Source organism: Gigantopelta aegis, chromosome 5, assembly GCF_016097555.1.
Source record: "Gigantopelta aegis isolate Gae_Host chromosome 5, Gae_host_genome, whole genome shotgun sequence".
NCBI classification, from domain to species: Eukaryota; Metazoa; Mollusca; class Gastropoda; order Neomphalida; family Peltospiridae; genus Gigantopelta; species Gigantopelta aegis.
Window position 1 is genome coordinate 16,420,903 of NC_054703.1, and position 16,866 is coordinate 16,437,768.

Sequence of the window (16,866 nt, forward strand, 5' to 3'; positions counted from 1 at the left end):
GCAGGAAACAAATCATAATTTTAAAAATAGTTACAATACAGACATTATATATTTTCAATGTTTTCCACTTTCTTTATTTTGCTACCTCATGACGTTCTGTTTTTTTTTGTTAGTGTTCAGAAGCGACACTTTATTATTATTGTTATTATTATTATTATTAGTGGGATTTAAACAAAATGTGTTTGTTGTTTTTAACCAAAACGTTAAGAAACATGTATATAACAAATAGACAATTTAATTGGGGTTTTGTCAACTACAATTTTTGTGTTTTAAAGGGACATTCCTGAGTTTGCTGCATTGTAAGATGTTTCAGACTAATAAAATATTTCTACGATTAAACTTGCATATTAAATATATTTTCTGGTTTAGAATATCAGTGTCTGTATATTCAATATGTTTCTGACCGTCTTAATATTTGTAACAAGCCCAAACTGGATTTTGTCTTCAAAGAATTTCGTACGTACGAAAACAATTATATTTTTGGAAATAAAATGAAATTCAACCTAGTACAAATATTAGAACGATCAGAAACACGTTTAATATACAGCCACTATTATTTTATGCAGAAAAATATATTTGATATGTAATTACAATCGTTAAAAAGTCTTTGTTAGTCGATAACATCTTAAAAGGTACAGCAAACTCAGGAATGTCCCTTTAAACTCGTGGCGTATGAAAGCCATATTTTAACTCTGAATTCGAGAAAAAATATTTATTTCACACCACACATTGATATAAAAATCTTATTTGAAAAAAAGCGTCTGTATTTGTCGTTTTGTAAAACCCACGTGATGTAACACTGACCAGTTCAAAGTTATATATTATAGGCATGATGTAGTAAAATGTATTATTACCCATCTGGACTCAAATATACGGGGTAATATTTTTTCAATCTCTGCACAGTGTGCAGACTGCTTCTACAACCACTGATTGGCTGGCTTAAAAATCACGATGTTTGGTTGGTTGCTTGCCATGGCCGGAACTTCACTTTTATTCAGATTACACATACGTTATACAATCTACAAAGATTTACAGAACAAAATTTACTCGTTTGTTTCGTAAACATGAAATGGTATATTTTCATATGCAGCGGCTTTAGTAGTATATAAAAATAATTATTTTCTAATACAACTACAATCGTATTATTTTGTACTGTAAACATTTGGCCGTAAAAAGAACGCCGTTATGCTATGACGTCACTTGCATGACATCAGGTAATGCGCGTAAAATTATATGACGTAATGGCTGATGGCTTTGCTGTAGACTGCAGAAGAATTTTTACATTAAAAATCAATTAAAATTGACAATGGGTAATACGAGGAGTTAGAATTATCTGTCCCTCGTGAATGAATGTTGTAAATGTTCACTTGGGACAGATAATTCATAATTCCTCGTAACTCGTTAGTTATTCTATAAATGTCGTATCCTGTCATAAAATGTCGTTCAATACTTGTTGATATTACCTTAAACACTCCAGACGCCAGCTTTATGCAGAGTTTGAAGGGAACGCCTTCTTCAAAGGGAAATGATGAAAGCTTGACACTGGTTCCCCAATCAGGACCAGACCTTGAATTCAATTCGATGATCTTCGTCTGGTTGTGTATATCAAATCGCACGTCCATGTGTAATGAAACATTTTCCGAATTCTCGATGTGAATATAAAAACTGAAAATTATAATAACAAAACAATTAATTGAAGTGCTTAAGTGTAACTTAAAGAGACATTCCTGAGTTTGCTGCATTGTAAGACGTTTCCGACTACTAAGATATTTCTACGATTAAACTTACATATTAAATATATTTTCGTGTTGAAAATATCAGTGTCTGTATATTCAGTATGTTTCTGATCGTCTTAATATTAGTAAGAAGCCCAAACTGGATTTCGTCTTCAAATAATTTCGTACGTACGAAAAAAATATATTTTAGGAAATAAAATGAAATTTAACCCAGTACAAATATTAGAACGATCATAAACGTGTTTAATATACAGCCACTAATATTTTATGCAGAAAAATATATTTGATATTTAATTACATTCTTTAAAAAGTCTCTGTTAGTCGATAACATCTTAAACATTGCAGCATACTCAGGAATGTCCCTTTAAATTTTAACGGCGTTCGATTCCTTTTGTTTCTGTGGGGTTTTATGGAGGATCACTTTGTCAGGTATGTTTGCACAGCAGTATTATTAAATAAATGTTAATTTAATATTCAAATAAATATAATTTTTGTTCAAATTTCTTTTAAAAAGTCTATTTGTTCTGGAAAAGTTCCATCAGAAGAAATATATCACAGCGTTACATGATAAGCGATAGGATAAGCGAAAGATGTTAACAAAAAACTAAATATATTTTCAAAAATTAGGAAAGATGTATATAATAAATAGACCATTTATACATGGAAAATATGGTTTTCACACATCACTCGTTGACATACAAATCGTATTCGAAAAACCCACCATGAAATAGCCTCTATATATTCGTCACTAGTGTTTTTTTAATATGTAAAATATAAATTTTAATCGGTATTTGTCGAAATTCTGCCGAGAAAAATACCGATTAATTTGACGAGGTTGATATTTTACATATTTAGACGGCATTTCCTCGGTTTCTCTCCAAATCAACCAATCGGATATCAGTATTTTGATCGTCTTAATCATGAAAGCACACCAATAAGACGCCTTAATAACAAGTCACGCGACCAAAATTACTTCGACACGAAGAGCTGTAGGAATGACGTCAAAACAACTGGCGCGAACACGCAATGACGCTTTCCCCGCCCCCCTTAAAATTTGCGATAGTTATAATTTTATTATATATCAATTTTCTTTTTTGTTTTTACGATCCCTCTCCAAACCTCCCCCAAAGTTCCCTTGGCATTCCATCTCATGTCAATGGGACCCCCCCCCCCCCCCCCCCCCCCCCCCCCCATGATGGATTTTCTGGATCTGCCACTGATTACCAATGCAACTGATCGTATTTGAAAAAAAGAGTAATTTAAACAAATGTACCTATAAAAAAAGGATACGAAGTGCAGTTACGATAACATATCTAGAACGAATTGAATACGAAGCTAAATAATGATGACACAATGTAGTGCCATTGAGTGTAAGTGTAATAATGTAACGGCGCAATCTAATTAAAATTAGCTCCACTGGTTAATTACTATTACCTGTGGGTCTAACAGCACTCCGTTGTATCTCATGTCCAGTTGACCTTTCATTTGACCAATCAAAACCTTACTTGCAAAATCATGCTAGTGATTTGAAAAAACCCTGAAAACATTCGGGATTATGCCGTGGGTATACGAAATGATTCGGGTGAATTACGAAGTATGCCGGATACTAATTTCAATATGAAATTTTATATAAAATTCCTTTCAAGACGAAAAAAAAACAAAAAAACGTGATGGTATAACCATAAAATCTGTTTATACTAGTATACAATCCAGTTTATTTACTGCACTTTTCCCCCTGTATTTTAATGTTGAAATAGACCAATAAGTTCATCTATTGCATAAATAATCTCGCTCGATATTTTTAGAATTTGTATGCTCCCGAATAACGCTATGAAAGACGAAGTGTAATTGGTCGATATTTAAATTGCTATTTATAGATGAAATGTCACATGGACTTGGGAGTCCACGCAATGCTGTTAGATCTATTGGTAGACCAGTAGAGCTAATTTCAATCAGATTGGTAACGGCGTTCCATTTGTTTTGTTTTTGTGTGTATGTGGGTGGGTGGGGTGAGGGTTGGAGGATCGCTTTTTTAGGTATGTTCGCACAGCAGTATTATTAAATAAATGTTAAAGGGACATTCCTGAGTTTACTGCATTGTGAGATGTTTCCAACAAACAAAATATTTCTACGATTAAACTTACATATTAAATGTATTTTCTTGTTTAGAATATCCGTGTCTGTATAGTCAATGTGTTTCTGGTCGTCTTAATATTTGTAACAAGCCCACACTGGATTTTGTCTTCAAATAATTTCGTAAGTACGATTTTTTGTTGTTGTAAATATTAATAAATGAAATTTTACCTAGTACAAATATTCGAATGATCAGAAACACGTTTAATATACAGCCATTAATATTTTATGCAGAATGTTTTCGTACGTACGAAATTATTTGAAGACAAAATCAAGTTTGGGCTTCTTACAAATATTAAGACAACCATAAACACATTGAATATACAGACACTGATATTCTAAACAATAAAATATATTTATTATGTACGTTTAATCGTAGAAATGTTTTATTATTCGGAAACATTTTACAATGCAGCAAACTCAAGAATGTTCCTTTAACTTTTTTACTAATTGCTATTTTCAAAATTCTGCCCATTTTCAACAATACCCCTCCCCCCCCCCCCACCCCCAGCCCCTATCCCGAGTCAGGCCACCGATCTTATCTAATTTCTTTTTGACCACCCGATCTATTTAGCGACCAAATTTAATGAGTAGAATTTTATTTATTTAATTATATTAATTAGAGATGCGCATCAAAATTTTAAAGGCCGACTATTTTATTTTTGGATGTAAATTTCAAAATTGTCCACTTAATTTTTTTTCTATCCCGGGACAAGCCCCTGGCTATCCAGAGACAGGTCCCGGGACGGACATGCTCGAAACTCTAGTGGTATATGAGCATGTAAAAATTATTCGCACTCGCACTCAAATCATTGGCATGATTTTGCAAGTTAGGTTTTGATTGGTCGAATGAAAGGTCAGCTGGACATGAGCTCCAACGGGGTGCTGTTAGATCCACAGGTAATAGTAATTAACCAGTGGAGCTAATTTTAATTAGATTTAAAATTTAATTAGATTCTTTTCTTGGAAACGTTATTGGTGGAAATAAAAGGCAAAACTATATGATTTTCAGTTTTTAAGAAAGAAAAAAATCGTGATGAACTGGAAACAAAATTATGTGAGGAAATTAAATTATTAGAAGATGAAAAGATGATTGATTTAGAACAGATTGAATCTAAAAAGTTTGAATTACAAGAACTAAGAAAACGAAAACTTAAAGGACATTATATAAGGTCAAGAACAAAATGGATCGAAGAGGGCGAAAAACCAACACAATTTTAGAATCCAGAAACTACTTTAGTTAACTAATTTCAAAAATAAAACTAGAAAATGGAACAATAGTTAAAGATTAGGAAGAAATACTAAAAGAAGCTAAAGCTTTTTACCAAAACTTCTACTTAACTCCACCTGGACAAAATGATAATGATATTGATATTATTGATAATGATATTATGGAAACACTTGCCAATTATAATTTTAATATACCGACAAACGAAGATGCAGAAATATTAGAGGGGGAAATAATACACTCGGAAGTATCAACGTGTCTTAAAAATATGAATCCTGGTTCGGATGGGTTTACTGCCGAATTGTTCAAATTTTTCTGGATATATCTTGGTCATTTTATTGTTCAATCTATCAATTACAGTTATGCTAAGAAAGAAATGTTTAATGTTCAAAAATTAGGAATCATAACATGTATCTCCAAACCAAACAAAACTAAAGCATTTCTAAAAAACTGTATGGGTAGTATAGATTATATCTATAATAATGAACGGGGGGTGGAGATTATATGTATAATCATGAATGTGGAGTGTATATTACATGTATTAATAATAATAATAATAATAATAATAGATGTAGAATATATGTATTCTAATTAATGTAGAGTGTAGATTATGTGTATAACAATGGATTACACTATAATAATGAATGGGGATTGCAGATGATGTGTATAGCAATGAATGAATAGTGTAAGTTATGTGTATAATAATGAATGAGGAGTGCAGATTATATGTATACATGTAATAATGAATGTTGAGGGTAGGTTATATGTATAATAATGAATGTTGAGGGTAGGTTACATGTATAATAATGAATGTGGGGTTTAGATTATGTATATAATAATGAATGCGTAGTGTAGATTACATGTATAGTAATGAACTTGGAGTATAGACTTAATACTAAAAGATGTGTAATAATTAATGTGAATTCCAGCTTATGTGTATAATAATGATCTATTTATTATCACGCACTGAACTTAATAAATTATGTAATATCAGCTCAATGTTCCTAGGCTTGTGCAGTTTTAACATTGTTTAACGACACCACTAGAGCACATGGATGTATTAATAATCGAATATAGGATGTAGAACATTTGGTAATTTTGACAGTCTTAGATTTAGCAAATCCACTACATTTTTCCATTGGCAGATTTTTTGGTATATGCACCATCCCAAAGTCATGATAGCACATACCATGGTCTTTGATTTACCTGGATTTAGTTTTGTATGGTTACCGCAAAATTATGTTTACTGCGGTCATTTGAGTTACGTTATTTTAGAGAGACTGAAGGACCAGTATTTGCAAACATGGAAAGATACTGTTTATCATTCAAGCATATATATTAATTACAGAATTTTTAAAGACAACATTAACTTGGAACCTTATTTATTGTTACTAAATAAAAACTATAGATCTACTTTTGTTAAGTATCGTACTACCAATCACAAGCTACCAATCGAAGTTGGAATGTCGAAGAATATTCCTAGAGACGTAAATGTTGTTTCAATACGTTTTTGTTAATAAAGCAACATGCATCAATATACCAAAGTTTTTATTTATTAAACCATGAATTGTTTTGTAGTACCAATATTACATTACTAAATAATATTTGTAAATTTATTGACTTTGTTCGTGGGTATCCTCCCCCGTAAAATTTTGAAACCTTGGTATCATTAAATGCAATTTCCTGCATTCTACAAGTAAAAATCATCTCTGCCTTAATTAAGATTTAATACCAATAATATGTTTAATTCAGAATTATGGGGGAGGGGGTGCTCCGCCGTGCCTGTAATTGTCATGAAAATATTTTAAGTAATAACTTGGCATGCTTTCTGACAGGTTCTAAAAGTTAGTATAACCCGACACATTTTTTTTTTTTTGGCTGCGAGTGTTCAATCCCCCATCCCCCGACACGATTACAGAATAATAATGAATAATCATGAACGTTTAAAACACGCAAGATAATAAGGTGATAAAAGTTGTCCACCCTTTGTTTACAAATCGTCTGCTTTTGAAATTAGAATGTTGACTCTGTTCATACCCAAGCAGCTAACAAAAAGCTGCAAATATCTTGCATAGTTATTTGTTATATATATATATAAAAAAAAATACAATAAGTGTTTAGGAATTTGATTACATGTTTTGTTATTATTATATATTACAGAATTTAATGGCATGTTGTGTTATTAAACTATATTACAACTCAAAATGTGTGTGTACTTTGTTTAAAAATTTGACTGTTACTATAATTTGTGTTTATAAAACAGATCTAAAAAGTAATAAATTCGTCACGCGGATTTTTGACACGGAGTACGGGATTGCACGTCCCTCCAAAAGAAACCCCACATAACTAGTGGTATTCATATATCTCCACAACTGCTGCGGGTTTCACTATATGGCGTTACGTATGCCTAGTGTGCAGTTTGATCCATTTTGAATCTGATTAAAATTAGTTCTACTGGTCTACCAGTAGATCTAACAGCATTGCGTGGACTCCCATGTCCAGGTGACATTTCCTCTATAAATAGCGTTATTCAGGAGCATACAAATTCTAAAAATATAGGGCGAGACTATTTATGCAACAGGCGAACTTGTTGGTCTATTTCAACATTAAAAAACAGGGGCGGGGGAAGTGCAGTAATAAACTCTGGACTGTATACTAGTATAAACAGATTTTATGGCTATACCATCACGGTTTTTTGTTGTTGTCTTGAAACGAATTTTATATAAAATTTTATGTTGAAATTAGTTTCCGGCACACTTCGTATATACCCTCGGCATAATCCCGAATGTTTAAAAAAAAAAATTCAAATCATTGGCATGATTTTGTAAGTAAGGTTTTGATTGGTCGAATGAAAGGTCAACTGGACATGAGCTCCAACAGGGTGCTGTTAGATCCACAGATAATACTAATTAACCAGTGGGGCTAATTTTAATTAGATTGTACAAGGTGGCACTTAATTGGGGGCGAGGTGTGTCTGAAGTAATGATTGTTTGGTTATAAAATATGAACCTGTTTAAAACCAAGCTTTGCAATGTTATCTCCATATAATTTCTGTCATATTAACCGGAATTAAGGGAAGCAACGGGTGGGCGAAGAGATTCTGGGATTGATCCAATCACCACACATGCTGAGTTATTATTTTTATTCTGCAGATGTACAAGGGCAAATCCACCTCTGATTCATATACTCAACACCCTAGTCTAGATTCGGCACTGAAATTTATACCAGCATTTACAATGTACACTGGCCATACAACCATTAAAAACACTCCAAAAATATAATTATGTGAGTGTTTAAAAACGTATTATAGCTTACGTGTAATGGGGGAGTGCATATTATTCAGAGGGAGTGCATATTATACATATAATATAGACTGGGGGAGTGAATATTACATGTATAATACGCACTGGGGAGTGCTTATTCTACGTATAATGTTGACTGTGGCGTGCAAATTCAGGGGAGTACAAATTATATGTGACACCGGCCGTACCGTCTGCGCCCCTGATATAATAAATAAACCATTTTATGGTGTTTTTTCGAATACGATTTTTATGTCAACTCGTGATGTGTGAAAACCATATTTTCACTCATTGCTTCGCAAATCGTGAAAATATGCTTTTCACACATCACTCGTTGACATAAAAATCGTATTCTAAAAAACCCATGAAATAGCCTCTATATATGTATCCTATAACACTTCTAAAATAACATTTTCATTCGATTATATTTGGTAAATTAAGTACTAAAGACTTCGCCAGCGGTAGTATGACGTCATCACGATTAGCACAAATTACTTTGACGTCACGCACTTTAACTAAATCTGATGAAAAGGTTACGTCCCGGGCCCGGTTGTTCGAAACCTGGGCCCATATTTTCGAAGCTATCTTAGCCTACGAAATCGTGAAATCATCGTAAGCTATGACGTCACTATGGCGTGCGCTGTAGTGACGTCACAACCTACGACGGTTTTACGATTTCGTAGGCTAAGATAGCTTCGAAAATATGGCCCCTGGGTTAACTTAATCACTGATTAACACTAACTGTCAGTTAAATTCCTTAACCCAGGGTTGGCGCTAACCCAGGTTTCGAACAACCGGGCCCAGATATACAGGTCTTGATGGCTGTTAAACAAAAAGAAAGACAGAAAGAAATGTTTTATTTAACGACGCACTCAACACATTTTATTTACGGTTATATGGCGTCAGACATATGGTTAAGGACCACACAGATTTTGAAAGGAAACCCGCTGTCGCCACTACATGGGCTACTCTTTTCTATTATTAGCAAGGGATCTTTTTTTTTGCGCTTCCCACAGGCAGGACAGCACAAACCATGGCCTTTGTTGAACCAGTTACGGATCACTGGTCGGTGCAAGTGGTTTACACCTACCCATTGAGCCTTGCGGAGCACTTACTCAGGGTTTGGAGTCAGTATCTGGATTAAAAATCCCATCCCTTGACTGGGATCCGAACCCAGTACCTACCAGCCTGTAGACCGATGGCCTAACCACGACGCCACCGAGGCCGGTTCTGTTAAAGAAATGACCCATTCACACAACAACACATTATTTCCGAGAGACCTTGAACATTTGCACATACCTTGAAATTTGCATACCGTTATTAACCGAGTTAATAAATTATCACATGGGTTTATGGCATGGCTATCATGGGTACGTTATAGGATATGTATACACGCGCACACACACACACACGCACGCACACACGAACACGCACGCACACCCACTCACCCACACTAGTGGCACCATAGCAGTTGTCTAAAGTCAAAATCTATCATTAAAACATTTGTTTTACCGCCACTATAAACATGTTACTAATGAAAAGTTAACTGACCCCAACTGACCTGCATGACGGAATATAAGTTTGACACCAACCATTAAAACAACCACTTCTCTCGCTACTGTTCACATAAACAACAGATGGGTAATGGAAACGATTTGATGTATGTTCTGGGCAGCGAACACTTCCTATTATAATTTCTTTCAGGTTAATTTGGTATTAAAGGGACATTCCTGAGTTTGCTGCATTGTAAGATGTTTCTGACTAATAAAATAGTTCTACGATTAAACTTACATATTAAATATATTTTCTTGTTTAGAATATCAGTGTCTGTATATTCAATGTGTTTATGGTTGTCTTAATATTTGCAAGAAGCCCAAACTGGATTTTGTTTTTAAATAATTTCGTACGTACGAAAAAAAAACATGTTAAGAAATAAAATGAAATTTAACCTAGTACAAATATTAGAACGACCAGAAACATGTTTAATATACAGCCACTAATATTTTATACAGAAAAATATATTTGATATGTAATTACAGTCGTTAAAAAGTCTCTGTTAGTCGATAACATCTTAAAAATTGCAGCAAACTCGGGAATGTCCCTTTAAGCAAATAAGATCAATATGAATGGAAAAGTAGTGTCGGAAATAGAATAAAACTGATTTTCGTCGATTATGTCTTTCATATTAAACTGACAAGTAAATAATTTGTAAATATCTATTTGATGATACTCTACCTAATTTAGCATTTACTTGTCTGGGCTCTCATTGATGTACAATGTGGTGTTTACTCTTGAAAGTAAAACAAAGATGTCAGTAAACAGGCGATTGTTTTGTTCGTATTGTCATTTTGTGTTATCCTAATTCAGGAGCATGGAACTAAAGTAATGTCAAAATGTATGATCATTATTCAACAAAGGTTGTCTGTTATTAACTCTGCAAATGAGCACAAATAGTGTTTTCTTTCAGCATTCGGTTGGAACATGACTAGAAATCGTACTTACAACAGTTACCATTATTGCGATATAAAACTTGCCGGAAACAAACAATAAAAAGGAAGAGAAATATTGAGTTGTTACATTCTACTACAGCAAACATCTTACTGTTTATTCGAAACCGTCGGTGTCCCGTTGAAGACCATCTCCCACCCATCTCTCATGGGTTCTGGCAGAGCTGCTTTTAATCTTGTCATCTGTAAAATTAATTTTAAAACGTCTTGTTTATTTAAAGGGGAAATCCTGAGTTTGCTGCAATTTTAAAGATGTTATCGACTAACAGAGAGTTTTTAACGATTGTAATTACATATCAAATATATTTTTCTACATACCATATTAGTAGCTGTATATTAAACGTAATCGTTCTAATATTTGTACTAGGTTAAATTTCATTTTATTTCCTAAAATATTTTTTTTTCTTACGTACGAAATTATTTGAAGACAAAATCCAGTTTGGGCTTCTTACAAATATTAAGACGACCAGAAACACATTGAATATACAGACACTGATATTCTAAACAAGAAAATATATTTAATATGTAAGTTTAATCGTAGAACTATTTTATTAGTCGGAAACATCTTACAATGCAGCAAACTCGGGAATGTCCCTTTAACAGAATGAGGAGTGATATAGATCATCCATGTAATATAGTTTTATGTTATGATTTTATATGAATTCAGTTTGTTTTGTTTTGTTTGCGACACCACTAGAGCACATTGATTTATTAATCACCGGCTGTTGTATTTTAAACATTTAATAAATAATCTGACATATTCAGTAGTCTTAGCGAAACGTTGCTTAATTTTTCCAGCAGCATATACCACGGCCCGCCCCCTAATTTTGCGATAGTTATAATTTTATTATATATTAATTTTCATTTTTTTTTACAATCCCCCTCCAAACCTCCCCCAAAGTTCCCTTGGCATTCCACCTCATGCCACTGCCCCCTCCCCCCCCCCCCCCCACCCACCCCCAATGGATTTTCAGGATCCGCCAATGATTAATACCGTACATAACAAATTCCTTAATTAACCCATTTTCACTTTTAAATAGTGAGTTTTAAATATATTTGGTGTCGGACATTGATAGAAATCAAAGATGACAAGTTAACACAATCAATGAATGAATGAATGAATGAATGAATGTTTAATGACACCCCAACACGAAAAATACATCGGCTATTGGGTGTCAAACTATGGTAATGCAAATAAATAAAGTGATGATCAACATCAATATAAAAATTCAAGGTTTAAACAAAAACAGTGTAAAGAACTGTGCAAAAATACAAATACAAATATCACAGAATTTTACGGACACCGAATTTTACTCTAAACTTCAATTTGTGCTGTATTGGCCATTCTCAAAGAGAATGTTACACCCCTGCACCACGGTGAGGTTACAGCACGCGCAGGGGCACAATCAATGAAGCATTCTATCAAAAGTATATTAGGGAATTTTGAATAACTAGTGGGTTTTTTTCATAACCAAGAAACATGTTTGAAATCTAGATTAACTAACTTACTTCTGTGATTAACCCTTTGTCTTCTATAGACACTTTATTTTTGGTGTCGGATGGAAATTATGTTTTAGTGTCGGATGGAAATTATATTTTGGTGTTGGATGGAAATAAAAGTTCATACATCAGTATAACTTTAATGCGCACATTATACCACACCAAGATATATATTTTAAAGGGATTTCTTAATCATTATACCTCATAAAAAAATAAGTCATTAAAGGGGCACCAATGACTTTACATTCATTTAAACATTTCCCCAGCTACCAAGGCGTTTAATGAATAAAACTGAATATTAATTACATTTTCTCCAGCCAGTGCACCACAACTGGTGTAACAAAGGCCGTGGTATGTACTATCTTGTCTGTGGGATGGTGCATATAAAAGATCCCTTGCTGCTAATCGGAAAGAGTAGCCCATGAAGTGGCGACAGCGGGTTTCCTCTCTCAATATCTGTGTGGTCCTTAACCATATGTCCGACGCCATATAACCGTAAATAAAATGTGTTGAGTGCGTCGTTAAATAAAACATTTTCCTGCTTAGAATATTAATGTTTGTACACCATGTGTTTCTGGTATTCGTATTGTTTTTAGTAGCTTGACATGCTCAAAATTATTGAAGGCAAAATCTAGGTTGAGCTGCTAATTTGAATTTTTTGGTCTGGTGTTGACCACTTTTGAAATATGTCCTATGGGCCTAATGTGTTACAAAAGGTAATAAATTGGTTACGTGGTTTATTGGCAAAGCGTGCGGGTATATACCTTCCTTCCTCCAAAATCTGTATACCTCCCTCCAAGATCTATATTTCTGCGCCTCAGTGGTGGTTAAGCCATTAGACTTAAGGCTGGTAGGTACTGGCTTCGATTCCAAGAACCGGCTCCCATTCAGACCAGGCTTAAGACCACCACACTGACTTCTCTCTCACTAAGCCACTTCCAAGCTAACTCTCGACGAAGCTGGACGCTGTCGCCTGTGCTCTCGACTCCCCCCCCCCCCCCCCTCCCCCACACCTGGAGGGCTTGATTGCAAGCTTTGGATCGCTGCTGGAGTTTCGCGTCGCGTACACCGGGTAACGGGCAACCGTGACTTTGGTGTATGGCGACTCGGACTCACAGAAGAGGAAGGAAAGAGGACGGAGGAAGAAGAAACGCGCGCCAGGGGCGGAAACAAAACTGGCGGCTCAACCGCCAGCGGCGGTCCCTTCTGCGTCGCCGCCCCCGGATCGGCCTAAGACGAAAGGACCAGTTCATCCGGACCCGCCGTCAACACCGAGGGATGCTCTCAACGCGTCGATGTGCGAGACGCTCGCAGACGGACCTCCATCTCCCTCTACGCCACCGCCTACACGTAACTGGCCACTGTCGCCAGTCTTGCCAGTTCGGAAGGCGGCAGTCTGGGCAAGAGCCGTTGCGAAGAGGAAGGCCGTCGCTCAGCCGAGCGACCAGCCTGACAAGGCAAGACCTCCACCTTCACAAACACCGTCCCCCTCCGACTCGGAAGCCGTCTGGAAAGTTCAGATCGGGAAAATCAGGTCCGGCTTCCTGAAGTTCGTGCAGGGGGACACCTCGGATCCGGCATCACTGATTGGCGGACTAGTGGAACCAGAGCTAAAACAACTGCCTAATGGAAGCGCTTACAAGACCCACACCATCAAGTCTACAGCCGGCAAGACGGGCTTGGTACTAACTCAACGTCGAGAAGGAGTCTACCGACAAGCGGTCCTGGTTAGAGAGATGAATAGCCACACCATCCACAGGATCGTCAAGGCCCTTTTCGGCAACGACTACCGGAGTGTCATAACCATCCTCGCCGACCAGAGATGGAAGCACTTCATCCCCGCCTTTGCCGGTTCTCCGCTCATCAGTTCGCCGTAGGCCAACCAACACACCCTAACAGCCGTAACACTCACGTGGACATATAGCTCGGACATTAAACATTTATACCTTCGTTCAAAATTTTATGTCGAAATTACTTTTTTATTTTTTAATATTATTAAATAGTCCGATCCTCTCTTCTTTCTCTTATTTATTTTTGGACTGTCCTTCTAAAATGCTCCAAATTATATAAATATTCGGCCCAGCAGTCAATTCTTTTTATTTTTGGCTTGTAATGTTTTCCTTTTTTTTTTTATTATTCTATTAAAGGGACACACCCTAGTTACGTTTATTTGTTAACCATTACGGCGTTGTTTTTCGCTATTAAACCCCATTTTTCACAAATAAAATTGCACTTTACTTACATTTTATTATTTAGAATACACATTTCCATTCACCTGAAGTGCTTTTTGGTAATCCTGATGTTTGTAAAACCACGAAATGCATTTTTTCACAAGACGTGTTGTCGAGAAAAAACCGTTAAGCAAGCGAGGTCCAATCTATTTTTAGAGGGGATATTTCCATTTCAATGTCACAGACGTTGGTATATCACGTGACCGTTATCATTTTGGTTCGGTTTGTTTTCTCGTGCACGGTTCGCGCAATCAACATCCGATTTGTTGTTGTTCATTTGTGAGATTTTTCTTCACAGTTCGTGAACATTTTCAGTAACAATAAAGTTCAGACAAGTAAATGTCTCAATACAAAACGTTACAAACCCTTAAAACCAATAATTTTGCTAAGTCTTACGATATCTGGAGAGGGGATACAACCAGGACAGAACAGTTGGAACATGTCCAGGAGAGGTGAAACGAACGCACCCCAAGTCTGTGAAATTTGTCGTGACGTAGGCATTGTTGTGCTTCGAGCGACATCTACCGGTGACATCAGAATACTAACTTTCAACATTATTTCAAGCAATTGGGACATGGGGATTCCCATGGTATTTATCGATATAAAACCTGCTTTTTCACTCCATTTGATAAAAACGTGATCTAAGTGTGTTACAGGTTTGTAGATTAACCAAATTATAATTTATTTTCGCTGGATGGAACTAGGGTGTGCGGCTTTAACCTTTTTACTAATTGCTATTTTCAAAATTCTGCCCATTTTCAACACTACCCCCTCCCCGAGTCAGGCCACCGATCTTATCGGAGGTCGGACTCGGGATGGGCGTGTTCGAAACCCTAGTGGTATATGGGCACGTTAAAGTAGTTATCATCATCATCTCACTAAGCAATGACCCTCTGTCCTGGACAGACAGTCCAGATAGCTGAGGTGTGTGCCCAGGGTAGTATGCTTGAACCATAATTGATCATAAGCACGAAAATAAGTATAAACAAACATATTTTGGAGGGGCGCACAATCCCGTACGCAGTCAAACCCATACCCCCCCCCCCCACACACCCCCCCAAAAAAAACACAAAAAAAACAAACAACAACCCACAAGAACAACCAACAACAACAACAAAAAAACAAAAAAACAAACAAACAACAAAAACACCCAACCCAACAACAAAAATCCATGTAATGTTAAGGTGTATCCAAACCGGTCTCATCGAAGCGAGCATTTTTTTTTTTTCAATCGCCGTATTCTAACCGCACGCGTACGGCGCGACAGATAATTACGTCGCATCGCACGCGTGCGGTTACGATTTTTTTTTAGAGACCATTGATTTCAATGGCTGCATCCTAACCGCACGCGTACGGCACGACAGATTCATGTAGTCGAGCGCGCGACACAATACCGATAGGAATTGTTTCTATTTTTTGTCGCGCGACACGAGTGACAAACATATATTAACTAATCAAACAACTTTTACTTGGCGGTTTCAACTGTTGATAACAATTGTAAAAAGAAGACTGTCGTTATGGTCGGGTCTGGTTAGAATAGAATTATTGTCGCGTCGCTCGCGGCCGGTTAGGATACAGCTTTAGGATGCGGCAATTGAAAGCAATGATTTCTAAAATAATCGCTCGCGGGAAGTCAGGATACAGCTTTAGACTATAAATGTACTAAAAACATTCTAGTTCACTCGTGTATTGTTTTACTGTGTTGCGTTATGTTGTGTTTTGTTGCGCTGTGTTGCGTTGTTACCTTGTTTCTCCATTCCACCTGACGACACGCCCCAAATCCGCTCCACTGTCCGTTTGAGTCACACCTGGCTGAACTGGTGTTTCCAAACAACTGGAACAAGTCGTTACACTCCACAGACGCTAGGCTGTTCAAAATTGTGAATTCGTATGTAACGTTGCCATGGTCTACTGATGGAATCCCGCAATCCACTAGGTCTACAATAATACACACTTGTTACATAATATTATCTGCCGAGTCGAATGGGCATTTGGTAATATAGTGCTTGATTGCATAAATATATCTAGTACCTCGTCTCTAGGAGGACAGCCACTCCCCAAGGTGATGTTGAATTTTATTAAACGCATGTCTGTTCAAAATGGTGGATTTGTACACAACACTGCCATGTTCAAGTGACGGAATCCGGCAGTCCACTACAAAAAATATACATCTTCTACACAACATCATGACTTGTTGCATTGGACTATATTAAAGGGCCTATCCTGCGTTTG

At 36.2% G+C, this 16,866-nt stretch overlaps 1 protein-coding gene across 1 annotated transcript; it reads right to left on the minus strand.

The window, feature by feature from the left end:
* Positions 1-1,210: 1,210 nt before the first annotated feature.
* On the minus strand, positions 1,211-16,455 carry LOC121372973 (beta-galactoside-binding lectin-like). The gene is made up of 4 exons (XM_041499412.1): positions 16,379-16,455; positions 10,998-11,086; positions 1,464-1,665; positions 1,211-1,264 (listed from the first exon to the last, which is right to left on the minus strand). The coding sequence occupies exons 2-4, from the start codon at positions 11,084-11,086 to the stop codon at positions 1,211-1,213; spliced, it is 345 nt and encodes a 114-aa protein (XP_041355346.1). The 5' UTR covers positions 16,379-16,455.
* Between the last annotated feature and the right edge of the window lie 411 nt (positions 16,456-16,866).